Source organism: Tasmannia lanceolata, unplaced genomic scaffold (genome assembly GCF_043159265.1).
Source record: "Tasmannia lanceolata isolate RefF3 unplaced genomic scaffold, GAP_Taslan_0.1 ptg000024l, whole genome shotgun sequence".
NCBI lineage: Eukaryota > Viridiplantae > Streptophyta > Magnoliopsida > Canellales > Winteraceae > Tasmannia > Tasmannia lanceolata.
Genome location: NW_027518701.1, coordinates 10,584,543 through 10,610,881, shown reverse-complemented (window position 1 = coordinate 10,610,881; position 26,339 = coordinate 10,584,543). Strand labels below are relative to the sequence as shown.

General features: G+C 47.2%; 1 protein-coding gene across 1 annotated transcript; it reads right to left on the bottom strand.

Moving 5' to 3' along the window:
• Positions 1–221: 221 nt before the first annotated feature.
• LOC143856914 ((3S,6E)-nerolidol synthase 1-like) lies at positions 222–25,842 on the bottom strand. Its single transcript, XM_077367165.1, has 6 exons — positions 25,590–25,842; positions 10,879–11,251; positions 10,577–10,795; positions 10,381–10,493; positions 10,012–10,259; positions 222–559 (listed from the first exon to the last, which is right to left on the bottom strand). Exons 1-6 carry the CDS (start codon positions 25,840–25,842, stop codon positions 269–271), a joined length of 1,497 nt encoding a protein of 498 aa, XP_077223280.1. The 3' UTR covers positions 222–268.
• Positions 25,843–26,339: the final 497 nt, after the last annotated feature.

Sequence of the window (26,339 nt, the reverse complement as noted above, 5' to 3'; positions counted from 1 at the left end):
CCCCACATGGCCATTTGGCCATCACAACTTTTCATGGCTCTTCACTGCACCCTTCTCACTAACACTGTTTCATTCCAACGGTTGTTGAAAAAAGATTCATTGGGTTACGAAATGTGGAAGTGTTTAGTAAGAAAATGCATTAGCAAGCAATAGAACAAGGAGGACCTAAAATTGTATAAAGAGAGAAAAAAGCAAACAATTTGGGCACCTTCGATCTTCCCTGAATAATGCCACTATCATACAAGCGTATACATTTGTTTGGGTTTGGTTAAGGGATGCTTTCATTGAGCAATGAATTGATGAGTTGCTCAAGGGCTGGGAGGCGTTGATTCTGGTCGTAACTGTACATGACCTCAACCATTCGGGCAATGTTTAGTGAGCCTTCTTTGAAAGATGGTGAGAATTGATTTGAACAGAGGCACTCCTCGTTGAGTTTCTTCCATGCATTAGATATCATATTTTCCACCTCTTCACATGCATTTTCAAGGGAAGTAGAGCTACCATGTTCTTTCATGTAGCACTCTACGTATGATCCATCGTATCCTTCTTGGTTCTCATCCTTCAAACATCAAGAAAACATGTGTTAGTTTGATGAATGCAAACATCGTATCGTAACTTTCTTAGTTTGGTAATGACACTATCTGCTCTACAATTTTTGATTGGATGTTAATAGCTTCTTGAGTATTTTAACAGGCGTGAAAAGCGAATTAAAAAAAAGTGTAAACCAAAGTGAGTATGCCCTATTAGACAACTTGGTCAATTTAAAGTCACAAAAGAAACAATCTATGTGGTCAACATATAGTCACAAAAACATGTGACATGTATGGTCGGTAAACAGAGATTCCCAACAAATAAAGCTTAATAAATCTTGTAATACCATATCGGTCAGGATGACTGTTGTGTAGGTGCTGCCGACAATTCTGAGAAATGAGTTTTCAGGGTTTGCCTCACTTCCTTGGAAATTTCTTCTTAAATTAAAGGAAAAATTGTCACCTAGTGACACAAAAATGCCAAAATAGTGAATGGGTGACACCCTTTTGATATTTTGTGAACGGAGGCCATTTTACCTTTTCTGACATGGCCTTTTACATAAATACCCTCAATGCAAAAAAAACAACTCACAGTAGAAATTTCTCTCTTACACTTTTCACCTACCAAAAATGACCGCCAACCTCTTCCAGGTTTCTCCATTAACGTCTGAAACTGAGGAAGGGTAATAAAGGTGAGTAGCTTATCTACTCTCTTAGGATTTGTGGTTGTATTAATGTGTTTGAACCATATCATTATTGTGGGTAATAACCTTGTATTTATTTTGCTTGATAACCCTATCTTATAACCCTTTCAAAATGGTTAGTTAGGGCTTCTGCTTCAAGTATATCTGTAACCCTGCTTTATAACCCATTTATTTACCAGATAAACACTTGGTACACCCCGGAGAGGCTTGGTAACCCCCTTGGAGAGTGTTGAAAAGCCCTTGTACATTGTTGGTAACTCCCCTTCTATGTACTTGGTAATCCCTTTAGAAACTTGAAAACCCCCTTGTGTAGAGAGTTGAAAACCCCTAATTTGCAGCTTGATTACCCTTTACAGAAGCCTCCGTATGGACTTGAATCCCTCATTAGGTAGCTGATAATCTCTTAGAACACCTTGTGGATTGACTTTCAAACCCCCATTGAGGTAGTAAAACCCCCTTTAGAGTCCACAACCCCACTTATGAACTTGGTAACCCATTGTGTATACTTGAATACCCCTCAAGAAGATATGAAGATCCCCTTTTAGCAACAACTCTGTTTAGAATCCCTATTTAGAATTTTATAAAAATGTCCGAAACAATGGTTTCTCTTCTTTTATACTATGATGGAAATTTGAAGGATGATGTTTCTTGGGAATACGTAGGAGGGAAGAAGACATTGTTATCTGTCAACCGCGGAATCAATTTCGACGAATTTGAAGCTGCAATCCGAAGAAGGATTGGTGTTATAGAAAGGTAGGTTTTACTATCGATAAAATGTCGATATGTTGTGGATCCAAACAATGTTAAGGATGTTTGACAGATACATGTTCAATTCTGTGATGATGATATACATAACTAAGAGCATAAATGACAAATTTATTAATTCCTTGAATTCGTCAATGCTTCCCCCAGACAAACTCTGTACTAGAAGACCCTCTCTTAATCGTAGCATTCCTTCTACTTCGATTTCGTCCCAAAAACGTCTTCGTTTTGAAGTGGACTTGCAAAAAGACTACGAAAGTGAATTTGATGGGAGATATGTAAGTGAAGAGATCAGAGGTGCTCCAGTAGAACCTGTCATAAGGTATTGTAGTTCTTTGGCAATGTTTGAATACTTCCATATTTCAATTTATAATTCATATGGATCCAACTTGATTATATATTGCCGAACTATGCAGGTCTGAAATTGACTTAAATGAAACATTGGCAAGTGATTTGTATGGCAACCATGTTAGTGGAGGTATCGATGACTTCCAAAATGTGGGAGATCTTGAAGTGGACTTCAGTAATGTTTTTGAAGACGGTTTCTGTGTGAGGGGTTTAGATTTAGAAGAAGAAAGAAATGATGATGATAATGACGATGGTAGTGATGATGATGATGAGGAGGAAGAGGAGGATGATGATGATGACGATTATGGAAATATTGGTGTTAGTCCATGCGCTCAGCCTTTCAGTGCGGATTCTCCTATCAGAGGGGGTTCTCCTATCAGAGAGGGATCTCAACCGGTTCCGACTGACAGTAGTCAGCCAATGAAAGCAGATGGGATGTTTGTTGGGGACCATGATGTAGATACTAATAATCTTCAGTTAGAGCAATTAACGGTTGGGGCAATATTTTCTATTATGCAACACTTCAAAAAGGTTGTCAAAGAGTACGCTATTCGGCAGAGGTTTATGTTCATGAGGTCAAAGTCAACACCGAAGAAGTATGCCGTTCGATGCAAGGTAGAGGGTTGAAAATGGCGTATAACGGGTACTAATCATATGACCTGTGTGTTAGTGAAGTCGTTTATCCCCGACCATACGTGTAGAACTAAATTAAGGGGCAATGATCATCCTCTTGTCACAGCAGCTTGGGTTGCTCAGACATGTTTACGCTTATTTACTTGCCCAGATGATGTGAAGACGAGGATCATACGAGAATATATCAAGATGCATTGGGGTATAATTATAAGCTATTGGAAAGCGTACAACGCGATGAACATCATACTTGAGATTAAGTGTGGAAATGTGGAGGACTCTTATAGAATATTGCCTATACTTACAGTTCAGATGATGACAAGAAATCCCGGCAGCTATATGCGTGTTTTCAGAGCCAGAGATTTACGACCTAGGGGAGATGATAATTTTTTTCTCTTATTTTGGACATTTGGTCCCAGCATACGGTCTTTTCATCGAACACTCAGGCCTATAATTTTGGTTGATGGGACACATCTGCGAGGGAAGTATCTAGGAATCTTATTGATTGCAATCGGGGTCGATGGTAACAACGGTTTATATCCATTAGCATTTGGGGTTGTTGAGACGGAGAACGAAGATAGTTGGAGGTGGTTTTTTAGGTTGCTAAGGCAGTACGTATTTGCAACGGAGATGAACATATTCACCATATGCTCCGATCGACAGAAGGGGTTGTTGCAGCAGTGCCTAATATATTTCCCAATTCTCATCATAGTTATTGCATGCGTCACCTCGCCGCCAATTTGCGATCCGAGTTCAAAGATGTTCTACTTGAGAGATTATTTTGGAAAGCCGCACGGACTTTGAGAGAGAGTGTGTTTAGAGAAACAATGGACAAGATGGTAAGGAATGAACGTGCACACAAGTGGATAAGTGACATTGCGAACGAACACTGGGCTAGTTTTATTTTAAGGGGGATAGGAATGATGTATTGACTACAAATAGATCGGAGTGTTTCAATGCTGTCCTGAAGGATGCGAGAAGATTGCCGATTGCATCATTGGTAGAGCACACTAGACATCAGACTACAGACTTCATTCAAAAGCGTCAGAAATTGGGTCATAGTTGGCAAACAAAGTTGACTCATTACGCAGAAGAACGTATAACATTAGCGAGGGAAGAGAGCCGCTAGTATACAGCTTATCGAGTTGGGGTTCATGAATATGAAGTACGGTCGCTTGAACATACAGATGGCATAAACTTGGAACTTTGCACGTGCAGTTGTCGTGCATTCCAAACATTTGGACTCCCGTGTGGACATGCCATGTTAGCCATTGGCATCTCAGATTTTGATGCATACGATTACTGCGAGAAATGGTTTCATGTAGAGAGATATCGGGATACGTACGTTGAAGTTTTGCACCCGACACTAGACAGGACCCAATGGGAATTAAATCCCAAATCCTTGATGACAATATTACCGCCGATTGCAAAGCGACCACCGGGAAGGCCGCGTACGAGAAGAACTGATCGTGAATTGAAAGGTGGATTACATTACAAATGCACCCGATGTCGACAACTTGGCCACAATAGAAGAAGTTGCAAAGAACCACCCGTGGTAAGACAACAAGTTGACCAAACTGCTATTGGGCCTTCTGCACCCATACTCAGTAGGTCGGGCATACCTTGCCAAGCTCCCTTCTTTGTGTAAGGGTGTAATTGAATTTTTTGAATGTTCTCAGATATTGTGATGACTTCTTTTTTGTTATTTTGTAAAGAATGGTTGTAATTGGAACATCAATACATAAACAATATTTTTGGATATAGATATGCTATTTGTTCTCTATTTAGTTGTCACTCTCCTACATCTAGACCATGAAAAGGGACTTATCAACCAATTCCCTAGGTTGATAAAGCTACTTGATGTTGGGATTCAGGTTATCGACTCCCTCCAAATAGGTCATCAACCAATCGGAAGTGAGGTTATCAACATACAAAATGGGATCATCAAACCATGCCCTTGGTTGATAAAGGTACTTGAATGTTGGAATTCAGGTTATCGACGCCCCCAAAATAGGTCATCAACCAATCGGAAGTGAGGTTATCAACACACAAAATTGGATCATCAACCCATTCACTTGGTTGATAAAGCTACTGGAATTCAAAATCCAGGTTATCGACGCCCCAAAATAGGTCATCAACCAATCGGAAGTGAGGTTATCAACACACAAAATGGGATCATCAACCCATTCCCTTGGTTGATAAAGCTACTGGAATTCAAAATCCAGGTTATCGACGCCCCCAAAATAGGTCATCAACCAATCAGAAGTGAGGTTATCAACACACAAAATGGGATCTCAACCCATTCCCTTGGTTGATAAAGCTACTGGAATTCAAAATCCAGGTTATCGACTCCCCTAAAATAGGTCATCAACCAATCAGAAGTGAGGTTATCAACACACAAAATGGGATCATCAACCCATTCCCTTGGTTGATAAAGCTATTGGAATTTGAAATCCAGGTTATAAACTCCCTCAAAACGAGGTTACCAACATTCGAAAGTGGGTGATCGACCGAAAAAAAAGGTTACCAACCATTTTCCAGTGGAGTAAAGCTGCTGGAATTGAAATTTAGGCTTACTAACCTCCCATTGTTTTGGGTGATTGACCTTGGAAAGTGGGTTACCAACCCAAATAAGGGTCACCAAGCATTTTCCAGGGGAGATAAAGGTTCTAGAATCGAAATTTAGGCTTACCAACGTCCCATTTTTTTGGGTGATTGACCTTGGAAAGTGGGTTATCAATCTAAAAATGGGTCACCAACAATTTTCCAGGCTAGATAAAGCTTCTGGATTTGAAATTTTGAGTTACGAACCTCCATTTTTTTGGGTGATTGACATTCGAATTTGGGTTACCAACCCAAAAAGGGTCACCAACCATTTTCTAGGAGAGATAAAGGTTCTGCGCTCAGAAACACAACATAGGACCATAGAAAGCTGTGTACCTAACCTGTAAAAATACACATTTCAACTTCAAACACACATCATATTCTGTTCACAAACACAAACACACATCATATTCTGTTTTAATTTACAACTTCCCTAGTCATTTAGAAACACAAACACATATGTCTAAAACCTGTTTAAATTTACAAGTTCCAATATTCAAATTGAAACACAAACACAAACACACTTCCATAAAGCCTGCTTACATTTACAACTTCTCCACATTCATAAACAAGTTCACAATTCCATAAAACCTGTTTCACCAACCAAGTTCTTCACCCATTCACAAACACAAACACACTTCCATAAAAGCTATTTCAATTTACAAGTTCTCCACCCATACACAAGCAATTTCACTTGTTCACAAACAAAAACACAGACCATAACAACTTCCGTTGCCATTTAACAGTTCCCATACTTTTCACCAATCTCCATTAAAAAATAAAGTTTTTACCATGATCATCAGAAAAAATAAACATCCATGAACATTAGAAGGTGTTCCTATATAAGTGTACAGTCCCCAAACTCTCCTCGTAAAAATCTCTCACAGAGTTGTAGCCGAAATTGAGGAATGTCTATCGGCCCAAAGTTTAGTGGTTGACCATGGTAGAGATGCTCAATCGCTTTTAGGACAAAAGTGGCACAATCAACCCTGTATAAAAGTATGCATTGAATGGAGTTACTTTTAAGGTAACTACGAATGAGATAGGAATACTAAGAAAAATTCGAAAGTTTTAACTTTGAACCCACCCATTGTTCTGCTTTCGGAAGCCATCCATCTGTGAATATGGAAAGTCATCGATCTTGCAACCCCGGTCCTTCAAATATTCCTTCATTAATGCTACCTGAATTTAAGACAACGAAGGAATATTGAGTGTTATACATATGGAAGTAACTTTAAATGTTATGGAAGATGTTAATTTACTTACAGTGGGAGATGCTCGCTCCTGAAATGAGTCCCCTTCCATTGAGTTGAACTCGGCCATCTTTTTATTCACCATATCAACAAGCACAAGAGCCCAATGAAAGTCTTGACAGCATGGGATTAAAAGCATCCCAATATCTTCTAACGGGATATGGTCAAGTGTACGATGCAATAGCTCGTTCGCCAACCGATCAGAGTCCAACTTATTTTTGTCATCCATTGAATCACGCCCTGATGTCTTATATTCCTGTACAAGGAAATGAATTTTGTGGGAACACTAAATGATGGATAAGTTGTAAAGTAACATGTATAGCTACAAAAAAGCCTCTTACATGTACTGACGAAGGAATATATACAATCCGTCCAGTCAAGGCATTGCTGGAGGCGCACAAATACTTCCCATATACATCCAACACCTACAACTAAAAAAAAAATCTTAATTACCTCAACCATGGCTACTGAAGACAGCACTTAATTTAAAAAATGACACTTACTTGGCCACTGAGGACTCCTTTCAGGTTCCACAACGTTTCGAGATCCTCGGCCAAGACTTTTACCCCGTCAATGGTCATGAGAATACGACTGCAAAAAATATACAAAGGTTAGAGAAAGCAAGTATCTAACTTTGAATAATGGTTAATTGAAAACAAGTGTACTTGCTTTTGGTCTTGTTTTTTCAACTTCTGAATGAGATCAGTTCGCCTCCGTGTTACTTTCTTCGTTGCCCTCTCACTGGAGTAGGGAGTTTTAACACTGGAGTAGGGGATTATCAACCTCAACAGGGGGTTCTCAACACAGGAAATGGGGATTATCAACCTCCCTTGAGGGGGTTTTCAACACTAGAGAAGGGGGATTATCAACCTCAAGAGGGGGTTCTCAACACTGAACAATGGGGATTATCAACCTCAACAGGGGGTTCTCAACACAAGAGAAGGGGGATTATCAACCTCAACAGGGGGTTCTCAACAGAAGAGAAGGGGGATTATCAACCACAGGGGGTTCTTAACACACGAGAATGGGGATTATCAACCTCAACAGGGGGTTCCCAACACTGGAAATAGGGATTATCAACCTCCCTTCAGGGGATTTTCAACACTGGAGAAGGAGGATTATCAACCTCAATAGGGGGTTTTTAACAGTGGAGAAGGGGGATTATCAATGTACCTAGAAAGGATTCTCAACACTGAAAGTGGGGGATTATCAGCCTCAAAAGGGGTTCCCAACACTGCAAATGGGAGATTATGAACTACCTAGAGGGGGTTCTCAACACTGGCAATGGGGGATTATCAACATCCTAGAGAGGGTTACTAACACTGCAAATGAGGGGATTCTCAACACTGGCAATGAGGGATTATCAATCTACCTGGAGGGGGTCCTCAACACTGGATATAAAGCATCCCAACACTGGAAAAGAGGGGTTCTCCACAGTCAAAATGGGGATTCTCATCATTCTCAAAAGGGGATTCTCAACACCGAGAATGAGAGATTACCAAAAGGGGGTTCTCCACAGTCAAAATGAAACAAAATAGGGAAAAAATAAAAAATTAAACCCTACATGTGTAAAGACTTCCAAATAGTGACAATGAAACAATACACCACAAAGGTAACTTAATAGAACGAAAATAAAAAGTAAAAAAATATGAAACACGACACCCTAACATACCTCCACGATGGGGATGGGGGGAAAATGAAGCCCACGCCGGAAAAAATGAATCCCTCGCCGAAAAAATGAAGCCCTCGCCGGAATACAGTTGATAACGGAGGAGAGAGGTTCGGAATTGTGCAGGAAACCGCCCCACTCCAGAGAAAAAGGAGAGGTCTTCACGCCGGTCACACCTCACGCCGGAGAAGATGAGTTTCAGGTTGTTAAAATGAAAATGGAGACAGTAAAAGTAAAAAAAAGAAGCCTCTGTACAGTTAAAAACGAAGAGAAGTAAAAACAATGAGTTTTTTTACCTTGAGGATATTTATGTAAAAGGCCATGTCAGAAAAGGTAAAATGGACTCCGTTCACAAAATATCAAAAGGGTGTCACCCATTCACTATTTTGGCATTTTTGTGTCACCAGTTGACAATTTTTCCTAAATTAAAACTAGACCCCGGAATATTTTTTCCATTGATTTTCTTGTTTCGTTTTTTACTTCATGAATTTTTCTTTTTTATTCCACCTTTAGTCCTTTACCCTATTCCAAACAACCCTGACACGCAGTTAGAGTTGGAGTTATTTAATCATTTATACTTTAACACTCCCACTCACGTGTGACCCCTCTTTTAATGGTTTGGCTGTACACATGGATTTCTAATATCAACGAGAACCCAAGACCTGCTGCAAAGCAATAGCTATTACTACAAAAGGGGTAATAGTATGAGATTTTTTGGGGAATTTTAGTTTTGGTTTTTTTAATGCAAATTTTGGGATGATCTGGACAGTGGCTGAAGTATAGTATATATAAGTCTTGGTTTCTATACTGCCAAAAAGGCAATGAAAATACGTGGGTGAAATAGTAGGTGCATCTGGGCTATACATTGTCAATTTCAGGTGAGCTACAAGAAAGAAGTAGACCCTCTAAAGCTTGAGAGACTATGGTTTTTCGCTTTTGGAGGCTCTGTTGCCTGAAAATTCTCTTTTAAAGGAAGTGCTATGACACACCGAGGCAGTTGGCTCTTTGGCATAAAGTCACGGGTATGCTCCCTGTTGACGAGTGTTTGAATCCCGCCTCCTCCGACTTACCTGATACACGTGATGTATGTGTCGTTGCGTGTATCCGTAGGGACTAGTCCTACTCCCGAAGGGGGTGGGGACATCCTACGTCATCAAAAAAAAAAAGAAGCTGATGCTATGGATTCTTGGGGGTTGGATTTTTGAGAAAAATTGATGGTAGAGAATAGGAGTGGCAGTAATAGCACATGATAAATATCTGGGTGCGCTTGGGGAAGAATATATGTTGGTTAACCTGTAGAGTAAGATATGCTCTATGAATATGTAGGATTCTATAGTCTATATTACTGGTTCTTGGTGATTTAGGGTATGTCCTGAATTGCCTTAACTGATGCTATGTAATGATACTTGAGACTCCTGGTCCCTAATGTAAAATTGCTACAAAAGCTGAAGTTGTTCGAGTTAGTGTTATTTAATCATATGTACTTCAACACAAACCACTAGTCCTCATACCTTAGCACTTCCCAAATCGTCCCAAAGCCGAAGAATTGTTGCTGGCCATGAGAAGAGGCCTGGAATATTGTCGACACTATCTACACTTTCTTTTGTCATCCCTTGACCTAACTGGAAATGCATGTGAAGTACTACAAGGGGTACTCCAGAGCTAATCACTCCATTTCTTAGGTACTCATCTGTCATTGGGATATGTCTGGACCGAAACCATTTCGCCTCTACCATGAATGCATTGCATAGCCCCCCCACTGGTTAGTTCGACAGAGAAATACGGATCAATTGTTAGAATTTGGGAGTTAATCTTGTTAAAAAATTAAATATGAATTTACACAATTAACGCACTCTAAGAAAGTCAATACATGCTGTAACATACCGCTTTCCTCAGGGATTGTATGGGATTCATTCCATGTTCCTTCTGGACCTTGTCTGAAATCTCATTACAGATGTATCTCGGTAGTCGCTCGATCTCAGTGACTTCCCATCTGTGATGAGTAGAATCTCACTGTATAAGATCCTTTTTTTCATTCTTAGAAGCAGGCAGAAAATTGGGTTTGTTCTTACTCACCTATTTATTGCTTCTGTGAAGAGGGTGAGTTCATCAAGTGTCCCATAAACATCGAAAATGTCATCAATTATGTAAACAAGGGATATGGACTTTGTGAGGTCGACTCTATACTTTGAGAATTGAGGGTGTGAGAGTATTGCCATGGGCCACATGAACCATTTCAGTGGTTGGTCTCTAACAAACCGTAATTCCTGTGACAAACCCAGGTCTTTCCACCACCTGAAGTGGTAAGGAAAAGATATTAAATTAGAAAGGCCAACATTAATTTGAAGTAAATTCAAGTGGACACAGAATCACTTTACTTTAGAACTGCTTTAAGTTCTCCTTGGTGCAAGGACTGAACGATGTTGAAATCCATTTTTGCTAGTTCTTGTAAGACTCTGGTCCTCCCATTGTCTCCTTGATAGTTTTTGAGGCAGTAATTAGACTTGAACCTTGGCAATGTCATGTGAAAAGGATGCTCCAAGGTATGCCTTACAAGGCCCGCCATACCCCGATCCATTACTGTCATCGAAGCCTTAAGGTGCTTGCAGGTGAAATCATAAGCTTCATCAAGTATATCCTCACCATCTATTCTAAGGTGTGAAGCTTCATATAAACCCGTCATTCCCCTTATGTCTTTACCTACATTGAGTCCAAATCTCTCCTCCTTGTCTTTGAAGTTCTTAAACACATCTGTTCAATACAAAGTAGTCAGTAGTAGATCTAGTTGTGACTAATTGAAATGCTAATGACCAATGTTGGAAACATGCTCGAGAGGAAATGGAGTGTGAGGAATACGAATAGGGATTAGGCAAGGCAAGCCAATTAAGGATTTATCTTAAAGATTTTTATTTTCCCACTAATGCAGGTGGCTACAAGGAAATAAAGTCCTGAGGATGCAGTGCGGACAACTATCGATCTAGGGCTGGTCCCTCAAATTCAATAGTGAACCAGTATGCCCGCACTTGGTTGGAGCGGAAAGGGACAGGGAAGAAGGAAGAACACAGTTCAAGAATCCTAGACAATTCTAAAGTATATTTTTAGGGAAATGTTATCAACACTACTGTATTTTGATGAGGGCACTCCTCACTTTATTAAAAGTACGGTATGGCCAGCATCATAGGATGATCCAAACCATCCATTAGATGGGCCACAGCCTAAATAGGTTGTGCCCCAAAAATTATTTCCATAGCTTGATCCTAACACTCCGATCTATAGAGGGTTAGGATCAACCCTCTAACATTCAGATCGGAGGGTTATGATCAACCTATGGAAATGATTTTTGGGGCATGACCTATTTAGTCTGTGGCCCATCTAATGGACGGTTTGGATCATCCTATGGTGCGGGCCATACCGTACTTTTAATAAAGTGAAGAGTGCCCTCATCAAAATATGGTAGTGCTGATAACATTTCCCTATTTTTAAATGAGACCCTGAACCTTCTTTTATAGAAAATAAAAGAACACAAAGGCAGCCTAGCCTCTCTGGCGGTGCCTCGGCTCTGGGCTAGAGGGAGCCACCAGGGAGGGAGAAACTGAAACCTATAATCCATGCCAGAGAGCCCTAAGAGATATTTGCGATCCAAACCCATCACCAGGAAGACACACGGATCCAAACCCAATTCGATCTGAGCTTCATTAATCAAGCAGAGGATGATAGCAGGTATTGATGGGACACAAATACGGCGTCGTTCTCAGATATCGCCACGTGTCGTCCATGCACAAGGAGAGCCTAGCCATCATGAAGAAAGACGTTGGAAAATGATAAAGACCATGCAAACATGACACGCGTCACCGTCCAGGCCTCATCATCACAAATTATGGAAGGAAATGGCCGGCAAAGCCACGCGCGCCGGCGAGGCAGGGGGACGGCCCAATCCTACAAAGGAAGGCTTTCTCTCCATAATGATGAAAAGGGCCACGCACCTCCCTTTAAAAGGGAGGGAAAGGAAGAAGAGAAGGGATCCACATTTTTTTGGAAAGGACTTCCCCCATTCTCAGCCCTGCAAAAAGCAACCGGAAAAAGAGGCGAGGCAACAACAGAGGAGACTAGGAACGCAATCCTACTCTCCCTGCTAGTCCCCTCTGACCCACTCATTCACACACCCAGAAAGGAGCCTGCGCGTTGGCCCTGGTAACCCTGATCAAAACCCCTTCCCCTTCTCGCTGTCCTTTATATTGATTGGTCGAAGGATCTGACTTGGGTGTCGAAGTGGTCATCCGGGACCCACCCCGGACCCCCTGACCCCCTTTGTTTGTGATTGCAGACCCCGCAGAGGCCCTCTACCGACCGCGCGATCACCGACCCGGATTAAGACGCCATCATATTGGCGCCATCCGTGGGATTCGTCGAGTACTGAAAGCCTTATGGCGATGAGAAACCACACCCAACAGCAAGAAACAGGGGTAATAACCAGGAGTCAGGCTCAGCGCGCACAAACCAACACCTCAAGCTCCCGAGAGCCCAACTCACCAATCTCGGGCCGACACCAGCCCTCCTCTAGCGCACCGCAGATGGTCCCCACCATGGAGATGTTCAACGAAGTCCGCCGAGAACTACTCCAACGCTTGCCTCCTTCGGCCCCGGAGAGGCCCCTGACAACGCAGGACCAGACAGAAGTCTATGACGAAGGCAACGAGGAACAGCCAGGGGAGCGTCATCCCCGGCGAAAGCGAGCACCGAATCGCCGGATGCCGTCCCCACCAACGAATAGCCCTTTGCCCCCCGCAGCTAGGGGACACCATCGAGACAGCGGGAAGCAGGCTACGCTAAGCCGCGCTCCCCCTCTCCAAGCTGCCCGTCTCCAGGAACCGCCCTTGGCCCAGGCGGAAGAAGTAGAAACCTCAGCGCAACCGCCCAGAGTGGATCCGATAGCCGACCTGCAGAGGCAGATTCGAGAGGTAAAACTAGAAATGAAGAAGCCCTACGCCCATGGCATCCTCGACGAATGGGAAAGGGAAACAGCATCCCCATTCACCTCGGAAGTCTTAAAGACCCCAGCAGAAGCAGGCATAGACCTCTCCCGTTTCGGTCTGTACGACGAAAGCACTGACCCTCTCGAGTTCCTCCAAACTTTCAAAAGGGTAATGACGCTCCGGGGCGTGTCAGATGGATTCATGTGCAGAGCCTTCGCCTCCCTGTTAAGAAAGACCGCTAACGACTGGTACATGAGATTGGAGCCCGACTCCATCGCATCCTTCCACGAATTCGGAAGGAAGTTCAGCGCAAGATTCGCCAACAACCGCCTCCGCCATGATCCAGTGGACGCCCTATTAGCCCTCCGGCAGGGAAGAAATGAGACCCTAAGAGACTTCATGTTAAAATTCAACGCCGAATTGGCCCAACTTTCTAACATGGACGTCCAAATAGCGGTCGCAACACTAAAGCACGCCACCACCGATCCAAATCTCAAGCTGCATCTCACCCTCAAGCCACCACGGGACCTACAGGAACTTGAATCCAAGGCTGACAAGTTCGTGCGAGCAGAAGAAGCCTGTGCCCGAGAGCAGAACCACCCCGGCCCCGATTAAAGAAAAAACAACGACGACCGAAGGATCATGAGGCCACGGGCCGAGGAGAAACAGGCAAACCGGAACCCCATCCCCGTCTTCGAAAGACTGGGAAGCGCCCCACTGAAGGTTCCCCTCTCCCACGTCCTACTAGCTATCAGAGATCAGGGTCTTCTGACCCCCCCCCCCAAGAGAATGGCCACGGACCCAAAGAAGCGGTCCGCCAAAAAGTTCTGCGAATTCCACGGCCACGAAACTGACCATTGCTTCCACCTCCGCCTCCAGCTGGAAAGGCTGGCCGAAGAAGGGCACCTAAATCAATATCTCAGAAGCCCTGGCGGAAATTCGTGCGAGGTCCAGCATCCACCCGACGAGCCCAGAGGTAGGCGTCAGTCACCTGATAGGTGCCGGTCCAACAACCGTCGCCGATCCGTAAGCCAACATCGATCCCCTAGCAGGCATCGCTCCCGAAGCAGACGTCGATCCCGCAGCAGACACGACACACGCCGCCACCAGTGCCCCCGAAAAGAAGAGCCCCCGAACAACCGCAGGCCCGCGAATAGCCGCCCACCATTATCGGAAAAATCAACATCATCACGGGCGGGCCGGCAGCGGGAGGGCCGACAACAGCTGGTCGGCGGGCGTATGCAGAACGGGTATTCTCCATGGATATGCCTTCCAAAAAGGCCCGAACAGATCCGCCCCGTGAGGACCAGATCATCACTTTCTCCAACGAAGACCTCGACGGGCTACAAGTCCCGCATGACGATGCAATGGTCGTCAGGCTAGTCGTTGCCAACTTCGACACAGGAAAGATCCTGGTCGACACAGGAAGCTCCGTCAACGTGTTGCACCTCGGGACTTTTGAAGAGATGAAATTGGGCAAAGAGAGGCTGGGACCCGCGGAGTATTCCATCTACGGGTTCTCTGGTGCGTCCGTACGGGTCGACGGCAAGATCGACTTACTCGTGACCTTTGGGACGTACCCCCTCCAAAAAACCATCCTGACCACCTTCATGGTCGTAGACATACCGTTCACTTACAGCGCCATCATTGGGCGCCCCGCTCTAAGAGATTTGGGGGCAGTGGTCTCCACCCCCCACCTCAAGATGAAATTCCCCACTCCAACCGGAGTAGGGGAGGTCCGGGGGCAGCAGATGATAGCACGCCAGTGCTACGCAGCAAGCCTAAGAGGAACCAATGCTCCGGCCGAAAACTTCACAATCGGTAGTGAAGACCCCCTGCAGCAGGCCCGCACAATCAGAGGAGAATCCGCCGAGGAGCTAGACTCCATCTCCATAGCCCAAGATCAGTCGGAGAGACGAGTCCGGATCAGTTCCCTACTAAAAGGCCCCCTGCGAGACCAGATGATCGACTTGCTCAGAAACAAGAAAGACATGTTCGCATGGTCCGCCAAGTACATGCCCGGGATACCCAAGGAGTTGGCCGTTCACAAGTTAAACGTGAACCCAGCCCTTAAACCCGTCCGGCAGAAGAAGAGGAACTTCGCGGTAGAACGTCAAACTCACATAAAGGCCGAAGTGGAGAAGCTACTACAAGCCGGGTTCATCAGAGAAATCCGGTACCCCGAGTGGCTGTCTAACGTCATGATGGTCAAGAAAGCTAGTGGAGGCTGGTGGGCCTATATAGACTTCACAGACCTAAACCGGGCCTGCCCAAAGGACCCCTACCCCCTCCCGCGCATAGACCAACTCATCGACGCCACATCTGGGCACGAACTCCTCACCTTCTTGGATGCATTCTCGGGTTACAATCAGGTAAAAATGCACGAGCCCGACATCCTGAAAACAGCGTTCATCACCGATCAAGGTGTCTACTGTTACACCGTTATGCCCTTCAGGTTGAAAAACGCAGGCGCCACCTACCAGCGGCCCCTAAATAAGCTATTCCAGTTGCAAATAGGAAGAAACATAGAGATGTATGTCGACGACATTCTGGTAAAAAGTTTGGAGTCCTCCAAACACATCTCCGACCTTCAGGAGACTTTCAACACCCTACGAAGAGCCCGAATGAAGCTGAACCCCGCAAAATGCGCCTTCGGAGTAACCTCCGGAAAGTTCTTAGGGTTCATGGTTAGCTAGAGAGGGATCGAGGCCAACCCTGAAAAGATCCAGGCCATCCTAGACATGGAGCCCCCGACAACAGCGGTAGAAGTGCAAAGGCTCGCGGGTCGAATCACGGCCCTCGGCCGATTCATCCCAAAGTCGGCGGAGAAATGCCAACCCTTCTTCAAACAACTGAAAAATATATGAGAATTCGAATGGACCCCGGCCTGCCAAGAAGCATTCGACGCCCTGAAGCAATACCTTCAGAAACCACCCATGCTCACCAAACCCGAGCCGGGGGAAGAACTATTTCTGTATCTGGCCATCAGCCCCACGGCGGTGAGTGCGATATTGGCCAAGCAAAGCGACAAGAAGGAACATACGGTGTTCTACGTGAGCAAGACTCTCCACGGTGCGGAGATCCGGTACCTAAACATAGAGAAATTCGCCCTCGCAGTCGTCAGCGCCGCCCGGAAGCTCCGCCCCTACTTCCAGACCCACCCCATTGTACTTTTGACCGACCAACCCCTGAGGAAAATTCTCCAAAAACCAGAGACCTCGGGCAGGATGGTAAGTTGGGCCGTCTAGTTGGGAGAATTCGACATACAGGTCTGACCGAGGCCGGCTATTAAATCCCAAGCCCTTGCTGACTTTATAGTGGAATCTACGGCCCCAGCAGCAGAACCAGCAACAATGAAAAATAACGAGCGCCCCACCGAACAGACGGTTCGCGAAGAAATGGCGCCAAGCTCAGCGGAACAGAGCGACGAGATTGACTGGACCCTACACGTTGACGGCTCAGCAGGCAAAACAGGGCACGGGGTGGGAGTGGTCCTCCACGGCCCAGAAGGATTTACACTGGAATACGCCCTCAGGCTAGATTTCAAAGCCTCCAACAACGAGGCTGAATACGAAGCCTTGCTAGCAGGACTAAGTCTAGCCGCAGAGCTCGGTGCAGAAAAGTTAAAAGTCTATAGCGACTCCCAGCTCGTCGTCAACCAAGCGAACGGAATATACGAAACCAAGGGCTTCAGAATGAAGAGATACCTCCAGAAGGTAAAAGAAAAGCTGTAGGGAATGGAAAAAGTCGAGATCCTCCAGGTACCGCGAGACATGAACAATCGAGCGGATGCATTGTTAAAAATGGCCGCCGAAGAGACCCATGACTTCGGCATCGTGCTCACAGAGATACTGCCCCACCCCAGCATTGACGAAGTGCAAGTTTTGGAGATTCCACCTGGACCAAACTGGATGGACCCCATCATGCGATACCTGAAAGACGGGATATTGCCCGAAGACAAGCTCGAAGCCCGACGCCTAACCGCAAGAGCCGCCCACTACGTGGTCCACTGGTCCAGGCTCTACAAACGATCATATACATGGTCGTATCTCCGATGCCTGGTACCCTCCGAATCAGAGTACGTGTTACGAGAAGTACATGAAGGAATCTGCGGAGACCACGGAGGCGGCAGGACTCTGGCTCAGAAAATCGTGAGGCACGGCTACTTCTGGCCTAGGATCCTTAGGAACGCCAAGGAGTTCGTCAAAAAATGCAGCCCTTGCCAAAGGTACGCGACCACCCCCCGTCAACCGGCCACACCATACACCGCGATGGCAGGGCCCCTGCCTTTCGCCATGTGGGGCATGGATCTACTCGGACCCTTCCCAAAAGCCCCCGGGGGGCATACAATGTTGTACGTCGCCATCGACTACTTCACCAAATGGGTCAAGGTCAAAGCCGTGGCAAAACCCAATTCGAAAGCGACAGAGAAGTTCTTTTATCACGACGTGGTCTGCCGTTTCGGCATTCCAAAGACACTTGTGATGGACAACGGTCCCCAGTTTGCAAGTGCTGAATTCAGCAGATTCTGCGATAACCTAAGCATCGAACACCGTTTCACCTCTGTAGTACACCCGCAGGCCAATGGGCAGGTAGAGGTAACTAACAGGATCTTGCTTTAGAGCCTCAAGAAGCGATTGGGAGAAGGCGGGAAAAACTGGGTAGAGGCGCTCCCTAGCGTCCTCTGGGCCTATCGAACGACGCCGCGGACCGCGACTGGAGAATCCCCTTTTAGCTTAACCTTCGGGGCCGAAGCGGTCATTTCGCTAGAAATCGGCCTCTCCAGCTTCCGCACGGAGAATTACGACGAATAGGGAAATTCCAAACTCCTCCGGAACACTCTCGATCTCGTGCTCGAAAAAAGAGACCAGGCCCTCCTCCGAACCGCCTCCTACCAGCAAAGAGTGGCACGGTATTACAACGCCCGAGTAAAAAAGCGCTCGGTAAAGCCCGGAGACCTAGTACTACGACGGGCGGAGGTATCCGACCCCCGCAACGCCGGGAAACTCGCACCTAAATGGGAAGGACCATACAGGGTCATTCGGGCACTCCCCCCCGGGGCCTACCAACTAGAACTCATCGACGGGACCCAAGTCCCTCGAAGTTGGAGCATGGACAACCACCGAGAGTTTTACCAGTAAAAAGATAGGGTAAGTTCCGTGTTTTCCTTTAAAAGTATGACGAGTGTTTTGTTTGTTTCTCTTTTGTGTTTCTAGAAGCAAAGATGTATTTTCCTCCTTAACAAATCAATGGAATAGCGTTTCTACCTAAGCCATACGCATCTCCACTTTCCGGCCCATGATAAATAAGGGACCCGAAAGAAGACAGGGAGTGAGACAGAGGTACCATCGGGGCCGCCCCCCCCCCCCCCCCCCCAAAGATACCCTAAAACGCTCCACATGAAAAAAAAAGACAGGGAGTGAGACAGAGGTAGCATCGGGGCCGATCCCCCCGAGAATACCCTAAAACGCTCCCCATGAAAAAAAGACCTCCCCTTTAAGGGCAGGCGGGACCCATTAACCCCGAACTGATCACTCGAGGGGAAGATAGTCCTTCCATAAAAAAAAGACGCCCTACGGGGTGCACTAGGAGTACCCTCGCCAACAAAGATCACAACTCAAATAGCCCGAAGACCAATACCGAAAGCTCAAAGAGCTCGCGGCACATCATATATAAAGGAAAGAAAGATAGTTCAAATGTTATTACAGACCAAATACGTCAATAAGACCAAAAAAAGAGAGAGCAAACTTCCCGAGGCATCCGAACATTACTGAGCCCCCTCAGAAGTCTCGGCAACTACAGGATCTACCAAGGCAGCCACCTCCTCCTCGGCCGACCCCGGTACTTCCACCGGTACCGGCGAAATACCCTCCGGAGCGCCTCCCTCAGCCTCATGCATCAGCTTGTCAAGGGGGAAGGAAGGATCGACCTCGCGGACACGCCGCCGGCATTCAGCAAATGCGTCTATCTCAATGTCCACGCTGAACGTGGCCGCGGCCTTGAGAAACTCCTCAGAGTCGCGCCATTCCTACCGCCCCTTCGCCAGTTCCCTGGCATGCGTTCGTCAAGCCACCACCAATTTGTCCGCCCACGACTTCTCCCTTCCATGGTTGTCCGGAGGTCTTCCCGAAGTCGAGCAACAGTATCATCAAAGGCCGCTTTCTCCGCCCGGGCTTTGTCCAAGTCCTCACTCAGCTGCCGGACTCGCTCCCCAAAAGCACCTATCTCAGCCTCATCCTCAAGCAGGCACTGCACCATCCTCCTGGCATAGCTTTGGGACTGCAAAAGCAAGCCATCAGAAAATTTCCAACGTACGATCTCAAAAAAAAAACAAAGAGAGAAAAGTACAATCAGAAAAACCGGCTACCCGGTACTTACGCAAGATGTTGATTGAAAGTACTGAGCCCCCAGGGCCCTACGATCGAAGCCCTCCAACTCAGCCTCGTCGCCAGGAAGAGCGGTTGTCACCCCTAGCTCCACCCCAACCCGGGGATTCGCGAGAACGCTATCCTCAACGCCAATCTTCCAGTTAGGTTTAAACAGCTCTCCTCGCACCTGGAAGCACTGCTACGGAAGCTCCACCCGCTCCAGAAGAAGCTTGGTCATAACCGCCCCCTCCATCCGACTTGGCATGTCCTCCGAGAAGGCAGGAGGATGCGCCGCACGACCAGCATCCCCCTGTCGAGTGCCAAGAGGGACAACCCTCTTGGCGGAAGGCTCCGACTCCGGGGGAGAAGACCTAGCCGCCCCCTTTTCTCCGACCGCTCGACCAGAGGGGCTGGAAGGCACGGATGCCGGAAGCCTCGCTTGCGACCGGCCCAGCCTGGCCGCGGCCATAAAATCAGAAGGGATCTTCTTGCGGCTCGCCAGACCCTTCGTCACCGCCGCAACCCCCTTCCCCTTACCAGCGTCACCGGAAGAAGACATACCTCCTGCCAAAAACAGGAGAACAACAACCGCTCAGAACAAAGGGAAACATCAACAAAAAAAAAGAAGAAAAAAAAAGGGGGGCTCACCGCGATAGCTGGCAGAACTCTCCCCCGTTCCCTCGCCCATACAGCGGGCCCTCCTCTCCACAGCTCTCAGCAAACCGAGCCTCTTCAGGCCCCTTTCCCATCTAAACTCGGAAACATCAATAGCCTCTCCAGAGGCGAGCTTCCCCAAGTCAAACTTGCTGTAATCAGACTCGTCGGGGAGGGAATTCCTTCGCCACTCAACAGAGCGCCTCCAAGAGCGAGGAAAGTCCCAGTCAACGTCCGATGGAGGAGTGATGAACACATACTCCTCCTTCCACTTTTTGATGGAAGAAGGCAAGTTCGCCGCAATTTTCACCTGAGGGCGCTGGGTCAGATATAACCAGTTGTCCTCCCCCTTCACCAACGGGCTAAGGGCAACACAGGCCCGGAGCAGCGGAAGGGTAAGCTGAACCTTGTAAAGACCCGCCTTGGCCACAAAGGCCAAGAGAGTGCGCCAACTATTAGGCCCCAGTTGGGAAGGGGCCACCCGGTAAAACTCAAGGGCTCTACTATAATGCCCAAGAGCGGGAACCTAACCCCCGCCCGAAAAGCCTCCACGTAGAAAGCTACCTCATCCTCCATGGTACCTTGACACACCCCCTCTGCAAAGGATGGAACCCTAATCTCGTAACCATCGGGAATGTGAAACTCCCTCCTAACCTTCTCCGCCGCCCCTTCTCCCAAGGTGTTCCTGAAACACGTCACCCGACCGGGACGAATAACGGCACCAGACCAGATGTCCTAATCTCCGCCTCACGAGCAGAAGAAACTCGAGCAGGAGATTCCAAAGGAGCGGCCCCCACCGATGACCCAGAAGCCCCGGAGCTATCTTTCAACTCCGTAGGCTGCTGCACGTCTCGAGAGTCGCCGCCCCCTCCCTCCACAAACAACCGCCTCATTTTTCTTGGCGGAGCCCTCTCCACTACTTCTACCGACTCAGAAGAGGGACTCTGAGGAACAGTCGTGACAGACATCGTAAACTATCAAATGTCGAATGAAATAAAAGACACAGAACTCACCAGAAGAAGGTTGGTGAAGAGCAATACGCAGAAAAATCGCCGCGGAAGAAAATCCGTTTCACCCGAGGAAGACGAAGAAGTAAGACAAAGAATGAAATCCCCAAAAAGGCTTTAAAAAGGGCTAGGGTTTCGACACGCGTCGATTGATCTCCCTTCCTTTCTAATCTGATGGGACGCGCACACGTGGCGCCGATTGGGGGGAACCGCCAAAAGTCGAAGCGCCATGCTGAAAAGATGTCGCTACCCCTACCGTTAAGTGACTTCCCCAGCAAGCCATCCCTAAATCCTCCCCACGTACGATGGCAAAAGGCTCGGGACCCTTCACAAGGGCCCGGCATACAAATCCACGGGATGGAAAAGGCGACGTGCGATAGCAGAAGATTCTGACCCCGTCATAAGGGGCCGGCATACAAATCTACCAGATGGAAAAGGCCACGTACAATGGCAAAGGGCTCGGGACCCTTCACAAGGGCCCGGCGTACAAATCCATAAGATGGAAAAGGCCACGTACGATGGCAAAGGGCTCGGGACCCTTGACAAGGGCCCGACATACAAATCCACGGGATGGAAAAGGCGACGTGCGATAGCAAAAGATTCAGACCCCGTCACAAGGGGCCGGCATACGAATCCGTAAGATGGGAAATACCGCGTACGGCCAAGAAAGGCTCAGAGCAAGTCACTAGGGCCCGACACAATGCCGCCAGACGAAAAAATGCCAAGCACCGCGGAAAGGGTTTGGATTGCGCGGGAAAGCAAACATGCGAAGGGAAAGCAAACATAAGATACAAGTCGTAAAAAACTGAAAAAAGAGCCATTCATAAACTACTTCATTCTGGCCCACGGGCTTACAAAGAGAAGTGAGCAAAAATAAAAAGGCACGCAGGCCCGGGCCCCCAACAACAACAACAACAAAAAAAAGGGGGGGGGAGGGTTCCTCCAAAATCTTGCTCATCCTGCCACCTCCAGCTCAGAGCGACTGGCCGCTGAAAGAGTTTTCCGCATCGGAAAGCTCCTTATCACTTCTCAGCAAATCGGGTCTGGTCATTTGGCCACCGCACCCGATTCCTCAACAAATCATTCTCCACCCGCAAGGCCGCAATCTCCCGATCCATGTCGATCATCCGGCTACAAACCGCCATTTCCCTACGATGGACATGAGAGAAGAACGACCGGTGGCGATGAGCAAAAGCTTCATGGGACTCCCTCTCGTAAAGGGGAGGAAGAGGAGAGCGCGGGAAAGCCCTGGAGGCGGGTTCCTCTCAGGAATCGTTTGCCGGGGCCCCAACCCGTCGGAGTTAATCTCGGGACTGCTGGGAGGACTCCCCTCGGTAGCAACTCTCCCCCCACCACTTAGAGAGAGGCCTTGGAAAGACGACGACATCCCCGACAAGCCCGAAGAAAGGCCGAAAGAAAGCGAGGAAGGGAAAGGAACGGAAGGATAATCTGCATACAAAGCAGAAGAACTCGCTCCTTATAAGCCCTACGGAAGACTCTCGGGAAGGAGAGCGAAGCAACTCGCCTACGCGTGTCCATTGCCCATTGGATAGCCAACCGGCGCCGCGTAATGACACCACAGTTCCTCAGGAAGGAGCCGCCGGACGAAACAACACGTCCTCTCGTACCCCAAGGCTCCCATAAATGCTTTCGTCATGATATTCCTTAAACCAGGTAAACAAGCCTGCCCCCTTGGACCAGTCGAGGGACCAAAGGTAGTATTATGATGAGACATAAAAAGCGGCGCCGCCCTCGGCTTTCGCCACGTGTCGCCCATACACCCCCGCAGCCAAACCTTCGTAAAGAGAGCTGATGGGAAATGGCAAGACCGTAAGAATTCGGCATGTGTCGCTTCCTCGCCGCCCAAACCTCACCATCACTAGGCACGTCCGACTCCTCCCCACCAAAGGAGAGGGAGGGGCCCGGAGGCAAGAAAACAAGCAGAAAGGGCCCAACCCCAATCCCACCAAAGAAAAACGCGCGCCCAGGACCGGGGCCCCGGCGCGAGGCCACGGCGCGAGGCCACGGCCCACGAACATAGCTGGCGAGGGGAATTAAAAGCGCCGGGAACAGGCTCGGAATCCCCCGCAGTTCCGGACTGACCGTCACAGGTCCTCACAACCAAGATAATTTATATCAAACAGATGGAAAAAGCAACACAAAGAGACACAGCGCGAATTCATAAAGATTACCCATTCACATCATCCTGGCTCATAGGCCTACAAAAAAGAAAGGGAAACAAGAAACAAAGCGCAGGGCATGCAGGCCCCAAAATCCCCAACAGGAAAAGGGAAAGGCGCGCAGAAAAACAGGAAAAGCCAGAGACTAATCAGAGGAAGACTCCTCTCCTGAAGGGTTCCCCTCCTCTTCCCAGGAGCTCTCCAGTAGGGGGTCCACCTCGTATTCAAATAGCTGCTCATTGAGAAAGTGAACATTTTTCTGTAAACCCTTGTTCTCCCGCTTCAAGTCCTCGATCTCCTTGCCCATCTTCAAAATACGGCCACGCAATTCCGTTCCCTGGTGATAGACTCGGGAGAAAAAAGACCACTCCCTGGCGACACGGGATCGAGACGATTTGTCTTCCCTAGGCAAGGAGGAAAGGCGAAGGGGTGGGGAAGCCAGAGGAAGAACCCGGGTTCCCCCTAGCCTTCTTCCGACGAGCCGCAAGATCCTCCTCCGGAACGGAAGACAAGTCGGGGTCACTCGACGATTCCTGGAAGAGACGGGCCTTGCCCCTAACTCACGAAGGAAAACCGGACATGTTGTTGAAGAAGGCACGAAAGGACACCTACTACAAAAAAGGGGGGGACGGAAAGCCACAACAAAGCGCCAGGGTAATTTCCCTTTTTTAAACTCAAGAAAGGAATTATGGTGCCTCGAAACAAGGCAACCCACCTAACGACACTACCGCTTCCCGGGAACGGCCGCCGGATAAAACGGCACGCCTCTTCGTACCCCGAAGTCCTCGTAAATGCCTTCATCATGACGTCGCTCGAACAAAACGTTACTCCCTTGGCCCATTCAATGGACCAACGGAGTAAGGGGGAGTTATGATGGGACACAAATACGGCGTCGTTCTCAGATATCGCCACGTGTCGTCCATGCACAAGGAGAGCCTAGCCATCATGAAGAAAGACGTTGAAAAATGGTAAAGACCATGCAAACATGACACGCGTCACCGTCCAGGCCTCATCATCACAAATTATGGAAGAAAATGGCCGGCAAAGCCACGCGCGCCGGCGAGGCAGGGGGACGGCCCAATCCTGCAAAGGAAGGCTTTCTCTCCATAATGATGAAAAGGGCCGCGCACCTCCCTTTAAAATGGAGGGAAAGGAAGAAGAGAAGGGATCCACATTTTTTTGGAAAGGACTTCCCCATTCTCAGCTCCGCAAAAAGCAACCGGAAAAAGAGGCGAGGCAACAACAGAGGAGACTAGGAACGCAATCCTACTCTCCCTGCTAGTCCCCTCCGACCCACTCATTCACACACCCAGAAAGGAGCCTGGGCGTTGGCCCTGGTAACCTTGATCAAAACCCCTTCCCCTTCTCGCTGTCCTTTATATTGATTGGTCGAAGGATCTAACTTGCGTGTCGAAGTGGTCATCCGGGACACACCCCTGACCCCCTTTGTTTGTGATTGCAGACCCCACGGAGGCCCTCTACCGACCGCGCGATCACCGACCCGGATTCAGATGCCATCAGGTATCAAATAAGGAAATAATGGAGGAAGAAGAGATTGCTGAAATTGGTAATGGGAAGAAGAAAGTCCTGAGAAGTCTATTCCAAAGGATTTGGTGTTATCAATGAAGATCCTATCATGGAATGTTAGGGGTCTGGGTTTACTAAAGAAGAACGTCCAGGTAAAACAACTAATGCTGAAAAAGACACCAAGGCACCCTTTCACATAAAAATACCCTTTCATTTAAAATAAATATTTTTTGAATCATCAAAAACACCCTTTCATAAATCAAGTGTCTTTATAATCAAAACACATTTTTTTATTTTAAAAATAAACATATTTTTAAAATTTCCAACGGGTCTCTCATCTTCAACTATAATTTTAGTGACATGTCAATACAAGCACCCACCTGCTGATACATAGTGCCCATGTTGGCGCAGCAATCGGAAGCAAAGCGCAACATCATACAAGCTATGATGTGTAGAACCAGTACTCACATCAAGGCTCCGATGATAGAAATTTAAAACCGCATCGATCTCTTCCGGGAAGTGGTAATCGATGCCTAAGCGTTGCACAGAATCGATCATAACCATACCCTCCAATGTGTTAACGGCTTCGTGTAGCATGAGCCGAACTTCCTTCACTTTCTCCATTTGTTTCATGCGTAGACCATCCTATTTGTGTGATAATGTCAGTGGAAATTGAACAGTAATAAACCTTTTGATCATCAAAGACGGAAGAGGAAGAGCTAAGACACTAAAACAAAAAATAAAACTAAGCGCACGATCTCCATCTAAATCTAAAAGAGTAATGGCTGCCTTACCTGATTAGTGTTAGACAACGTAAAGGCCAAACTATTGTCATGGGCGAAGCTTTGATGATGACCCATGCACATATAAGGGCCTCTGATTCTTTGGGTCTTACTTAATACAGTAATGGACGGGGGTGATACCACTTTGTTGGAAAAGAGGGAAGTTATTGTTGTTAACCCGGATAAAGTTTTCCCGAGTTAAAACTGTGGAAATTAAATGGGATAGAAAAATATGGAAGCGAAAAATAAATTGAAAAATAACACCAGAAATTTTTACGTGGAAAACCCTCCGGGGTGAAGGGGAAAACCACGGGACCGTAGTCCACTTGAAAAACTTCCACTATAGTA

What these genes read in the sequence shown, in the direction of transcription:
- LOC143856914 (XM_077367165.1), bottom strand. Translation starts at nt 25,842, where the DNA reads ATGAAACAAATGGAGAAAGTGAAGGAAGTTCGGCTCATGCTACACGAA. An exon ending in TGGGCACTATGTATCAGCAG is followed by an intron (nt 11,252 to 25,589) that starts GTGGGTGCTTGT and finishes TGTATTGAACAG; the next exon opens with ATGTGTTTAAGAACTTCAAA. An exon ending in TTCACAGAAGCAATAAATAG is followed by an intron (nt 10,494 to 10,576) that starts GTGAGTAAGAAC and finishes TACTCATCACAG; the next exon opens with ATGGGAAGTCACTGAGATCG.